The 6,507-nt window shown below is 43.9% G+C and overlaps 1 protein-coding gene across 1 annotated transcript; it reads right to left on the reverse strand.

The window, feature by feature from the left end:
- Positions 1-812: 812 nt before the first annotated feature.
- Positions 813-6,506, reverse strand: IRS2 (insulin receptor substrate 2; the record flags this gene model as incomplete). The annotated part of the gene is given in 3 exon segments (XM_029964763.1): positions 813-2,658; positions 2,660-2,736; positions 4,763-6,506. Coding segments are annotated over 3 exon segments (2,001 nt in total), but the record flags the coding sequence as incomplete, so codon positions are not given.
- Between the last annotated feature and the right edge of the window lies 1 nt (position 6,507).

Genomic DNA, 6,507 nt, shown 5'->3' on the forward strand with positions numbered 1-6,507 from the left:
TCCTCTGCCTTAAGCAATGACTGTACTGGTTCAGTTTAGAACAAACCTACCATTCAACTTGGTCTATAACACTTTATCTTAAATGACTCAAAGTAACCATGACATTCTTTCTATGAGCAGTATAGCTAAACATAATTTAAAGTATAAAGAAAAAAAGTCTAATAGATGTCACACATTTTAATATTCTATCTGTTTGTAAAAAGCTGACGTCCCTATAATCAACATAATTTAAAATATCAAAGGCTTAATTTAATCTTAGATAATTTCAGTTTATATTTCATGTTTCACAAGTAGTACTGCTAGGTTCAGACCTAAGCATTCAGACCTGACCAACTGGTCAGCTGGAAAATGCTATCTGAAAGACAATAAGTGAATTTTGACAAGTTGTAAAAAAAACTCTCAAATTTTTAATTCTAACTGTAAGTTAAATAATCAAACTATGTAAGTTATTAAAAGTAGTTCAGTTCTTCCTGTTGTTAGTTTTGATGTTTTCACAGAACTTTACAGTAAGAGAAACTACTACAACTGATTTATTAAAAAAAAAGACTTTAAAAATGTATAGATTTCTAACACAGCATATATTTTAATACTTTGAAGAAGTAATTTTACAATTAATATTAGTTTTGTTAAAGAGACAATTAAACATTCTCATGTTGCTCTGAGAACCAAAACTTTATGGTAGCTGGCATATGAAGAGGAAGGAAAAAAACGACTTAGTAATATAATTCATTGTGCAAAGTAATCCCAAAGAAAAAGGAAACGAAGGTTATTTCTTTAACAATCTAAAATGGCATTAGAAAGACACAAGAAGAGATTTCTTAAGATAGGTTTTTATTGTTTAGGTGCAACCATAAAACCCTCACAAAACTGAAAGCTAATTGACAAGGCAGGAGTGGGGGTCATGATTATCAAAAATCACCTTATTATGATCTTAAGTAGATGCATTACAGATGATGACTTCTTTAAACAAATCAAGACAAAAGAAACTAACACAGGAGGAAAAGAACCTTCAGCTTTTTTTGCACCATTACACATAGTATCTGCCCATTTTTAGAAAACTAGACCAACTACTAGAAACATTTACAACTTAAAGGTACAGAGCACTCTGTGAATGGAAAAGAAAACAAAATTAAAGATTAACCACCCAATTCTGGTGGTTTCAATTAAGCAAAATTCCCTATTATACATTCACTAAATTTAATAGGAATCTTAAGAATTTCAGGAATACACACAAACAGTAAAATCCCCATTAAGACAGAGACAAAACTACCATTTGACTTCAAGAGAACTAAGATCCACTATAAAAAGTCACATCATTATTGTGTATAATCTCTCATAAATATACTGGAATAAATAATTTGCACTATATGAAAAAAAACAGTGTAAACATCTCCATAAATAATTAAATCCATACATGGTTCACATGTTTTTAAGCAAAAAAGCAGTCATAATTTAAGAACAAAGGCTAATCATTAGCAAGTAACAAGCTTTAACCAACCAGTAACAGTATTATTTTATTTACATTTCAGATGAAGGCAATTGTTTCTCCAATTATTAAATATTTTCACATTTTCAGAACACAGTAAAACTAAATGAAACTATAATTTTAAGCAACTTTTTAACTGTTCTGTTTTGACATCAGCTGTGGATGCACTCCTTGCTTCTATCACAACAGGATAATATGGAGAGAGATTTCCAAAAGCAGAGGCAAGCTACAGATAGTAGAGACAAGCTACATGTGAAAGCCAGCCACCTTCAAATGATACAATTAGTTTCCCTCAAAACATTTATCCACATGAAAACACAAGTACTGCTACAAACCTTAAGGAAGAATTCAAACTGTTTTTTACATGTATTTTACACAAATCAAATGTTAATTTACTAAGAAGGTAATTACAACGGGCTTGTCCGTATAGTCTGTATCTCAGCCTCCTGTTCTAAATATTAAATATATGTGGATTCTCCATTGTTTTAAAATTACTAGGAGCCACACTTGGTTTCTGAAGAAGTAAAGCTTCTCACTTTTCTAATATAGTTAAAAACAATTCAAAACCAGTGCAAACAACTAAACAAACAACACTGATTATATAAGCTCTCTCCTGTACGAACCATTTTTACAGAATTAGATTTTCTCAAACCTGCTGCATGACTAATGTTATAATAATCTTGCTTACCTGCAAAATACTGTTTTCTTTAAAGCATGTGTTTCTCTATAAAACATGAAATTCTTAGTAGTCTCCCAAATCAAAATGTTTGAAATTCAAATACATTAGTACAATACTAGTTGACCTTTCTAAATGGTAGCAGAAGTCCTTCTGTAAACAAACTTTGATGTGAAATCCCAACGAAAACCAAAAGGGAAACTAGGAAATTTGCGGAAGTTTATGCTTTCATTCAACTTATACCGATCAAGTCCTTTGTGATGTATTTCTCCTTCCCCATGGTATGACTTTCCCAGCTTGACTGCCAAAAGTGCAATTAACCTGATGCCTCAATTCTGGTACCCAACCCTGCACACCATTGGCTGAGGATGCTGGTGGTGTGAGGTTCTTCCTTATCACCTTTGGCCTGACTCTGGTTACATCCATTTATCCCTGTACCCCTGAGTGCACCCCACAGGCTGGCACCCCTCTCAGGGCAGCGAGGTGCTGGAGAATCTCCGCCCACCTCCTACAGAGCCGGTCAATCCCAACGAGCCTCCCCGCACCACTTCTCCACGTGACCTGCGTTTAAAAGCTTACGGGAAAGAGGAAAAACAAACACGCATGCAGATTAAATATTAAAATAAGGCAAGCCTATAACCATCCTTGGACAAACACATGCAGCAGCACTGAGCCCTCTCCGCTGTACGCCGAGTACCACATTAACACGGCTGCGTTATCCTTTTGTTTACTGGACGGGAAGGACCGCGGTCGTTCCCCCCTCCTTATCTGACCGACAGCCTCTCCCATTCCCGCGTGCCGCCGGGATGCCGGCCGCGCCTCCCGAGCCGGGTTTTCCCGGTAACCGGTGGCCCGCCTCTCCGCCCCCCTCCTCCCGCCTTAGGGTTAGCAGTTTGGGGAATGCTGTGGAAATAGCTCTTTCCCAACACTGGGCTTGGTTTGCAGTTGGGGCTGTAGGTGGCTCAAGAAAAGCTCCTCGTTTTTGTGAAAAATCCGTCTGCAAAGCAAAGGGGCGTGATCGTCTGCTGGCGCCCGGCAACGCCATCCCAAGGCCGGGCAAGGAGAGCGGGGGCCGCAGCATCCACACCGGGCTCGGGCAAGCCACAGGGATCCTGAAAACGACCCCAGCAAAACTAAAAGCAAGACACAAATAAGGCTCTGCCCTCAACCCCTCCAGTCATTCAGAATAAGCCTTCATCCTTTCAAACTCTGACATTGCATTCAACAATCCTCTCGTCTTAATTAGGTTCAAAGCTTGCTCTGCAAACGGTGGATCTCTCATCTTTTCCATCTTCCTGTACTTCCTATCAAAAGAGAAAATATTTTCTTCTTCAAAATCAACTAGCTACTAAGAAAACACAAGGAAAAAAAACCTGCAAGTGGCTTTTACAAGCTGTTGCTGTTCACTTGTTATTGATGCCTCTGTAGCACCGTGAATACAGAAGCAATACTTATCCCCCTACAAGCAGCTACTTTTTCGTATGTCATTTCACCCAGCTAGACCCATAAACATGTATTACAGCTATATATGCACAGAGCTTTAAGCTACCACGTCTTCCATAAATTCAAGAGCCGAGGGAATCCTAATGGTGTCTTATCATTAACTTTTTCTCCTTGACAGATTGGCTATTTTGTGCCCTCCTCAACCAGCCCCCAAGTTGTGCACAAACTCTCACTCACTGAGGGGAAGTGAGTTGCTATTTTGGGGAGAAGGGAAGGTATTTGTTTCTTTGCTTTATTTTTTCTTTCAACAGCATAACCAGCACCCCAATAAAGGAACAGCTACATACTTAAAACCTAAATTGTCTCTCACACAAAGTTTCAGAGTTCTTCAATTTGCTTTTATCTTTGAACACCAAACATTTACAATCCATACAGAAGCAAGCCAACCAACTGGTCATCCATGCTGGGACTGAGCCGTCAGGGTGGGCCCTTAAGTTAAATGTGTGATACAACGTGTAACAGCTCAAGCATATAGTGACTTCTGGAAAGAATTATTACATTTTTTTAAATTTACATTCCATGCTTACTATGATTTACTGTTAAACTTTTGCAAGAGAGGAGGTATTTCAAAACCATGGTATTAAATTTATCTTTCTCATTTTGATATTACAGACATTCTGAGCTAGAGAGCCAAGGATTGTTTTTGTAATCTGATGTCCTCAGCCAGACAATCCTGGTTTTAAGTCAATCATTTTACATTTTTAAGTAGTATTCAGAAGCTGCATTAACATGAACTATTTTGGTCACATTTTCCAAACACCTTCCAAAATTTTATGTAAGAAAACTGAAAGACAGCCCAAACATAGTAACTGTGTAAACATCAGCTTCTATTGGGATACCCAGAAGTATACACTCATAATAATAGCACAGTAGAACTGAAACATGAAGAAATATCACAAAATTAAACCTTTTTTCTCATATAAAGAGCCACCAAATTCCTCTAAAACTGCTTATTACAGGATGTGTAAAAGGGGGCTAAGAGTGATTTCTAAGGAAGCAAGGAGGGATAGTGCTCTACACGACAAACACACAACGCTGTGATGGCAAACAGTAGGCACAAACACACACAGCAAGCACTGTCAGACGTAGCTACTCACCTTTCACAGCACTTGCTTCTTTCAGGTTGTGAGACAGAAAGTCTATGCTGGCATAGGCGCTCATCTCTACTCCATTGATGCCCCCATTCAGGAGGTGCCTGGCTTTCAACCTGGATTTGTCACAGTTTGCCAGGGACCCATCCACTACATCAATGGCAATGTAGTTGAGGCCATTCTGGAAGCCAGCTGAGGTCTCACGGCACATGGGACTGCTACCCTGCTCCTCCTCCAGGCCTTCGCTTTTCCTGAGGGACACATTCTCCACTGAGGCCGAGTTGTGTCGTTTGGGGTTGTGTGCGAAGGAAGGGGACACTGGGGTCACAGTGGTGGTGGAGGAAAAAGTTTCTGAGCTGTGCCTCCTCCGCCCCTGAGGATCTGCCCGGATGACTTTGGCCCCCCGGTTTGGGTCTGGGGGAGGGCTTGAGAGAATGAAAGCCTCTACCCCAGAGAGGGTGAGCCTCTTCACCCCAGCTGTGGGGCTTGTGACCCGGGCACTTTCTGGCTTCTGAACGATGGGTTGGGGTGGGGTGGTGGCCATGCCAAAGGTCATTTCAGTGTAATCCCCACCATCTGATGGGCTGGATGAACAAGCCACCCCCACAGCCGCCTTCAGGTAGCGCCCATTGGGCTGGCTGGTGCTGGAAGAAGAGCTCGGTGAGAGAGCTTCCAAGGAGCCCACTGAGACTGTGCCTGACTGGGAGGGTGACTGTGACCCAAAATCCATGTTCATGTAGTCAGAAAGCGGGGAGCGCCTCTGCCCCGTGCCTGAGCCCAGGGAGGAGGCTGGGCTGTCAGCAGGCAGCGAGGGGGGAGAATAGACAGCAGCATCCCCAAAGTCAATGTTGATGTATTCACCAGGGCTCTTGGGCTCAGACGGCAGAGGGTGCTCATTCATGCTGGGCAGCACCGTCCGCAAGGTCTCCAAAGAGAGGCGGCTGGGCCGGGCTGCCCGCTGGCACCGCTGGCTCAGGAAGCTCTCAGTCCGGCTGTGCCGCAGGGGTGAAGGCACCATGTGGCTGGAGGGGGTGAAGGTGCCGGCAGGCGACTGGTCCACTCCACACACCGCCTCCTCCGGGATCATCCTCCCCGGGGAGTTCATGAAGACATACTGGTCGCTGTCCTTCGCCAATCCCTGGCTCTTATAGGAGCGGGGTAAGGAACTGTATGAATAGCAGCCGGGCTTTAAGGGCTCACTGGACCCATGCCCTGATGGGGCAAAAAAGAAGTCGGGGGGGGTAAGGGAGGGAACATGGGGCCCATGCTGGGGGTCCCGAGGGGACATATTGATATAGTCTCCATTACTCAGTCTTCCATCTGAGCTCTCCACAGATAGCTTGGAACCACACCACATTCGCATGTACCCACTATCATCAGGGGAGCTTTCCCCAGGTGAGCTGGTCTTGTAGCTGCTCCCGTTCCCAGGGGACCCACTCCCCACTCCTGTCCGGGGCTGCAGGATCTGCTTGGGGGCAGATACACTGGTGGGGCTCATGGGCATGTAATCATCGCTGCCCCGGCTTCCCTGCCCTAAGGCTGCGGCCACACCAGGGGTCATGGGCATGTAGCCGTCATCATCTCCCCCACCACCACCCGCTGCCGGTGGCCCCAGATTGGTGCTGCTGCTGCCAGAGCTGCGGTGGGAGCCGATCTCGATGTCCCCGTAGTCCTCGGGGTATGGGGTGTAGGTCACTTTGGGGGAAGCCCCGGCTTGGCACGAGGGGAAGAGGCGGCCGGCGCTGCCGGCG

The sequence above is a fragment of the Manacus vitellinus genome, unplaced genomic scaffold, assembly GCF_001715985.3.
Source record: "Manacus vitellinus isolate BGI_N305 unplaced genomic scaffold, ASM171598v3 scaffold_7_pilon, whole genome shotgun sequence".
NCBI lineage: Eukaryota > Metazoa > Chordata > Aves > Passeriformes > Pipridae > Manacus > Manacus vitellinus.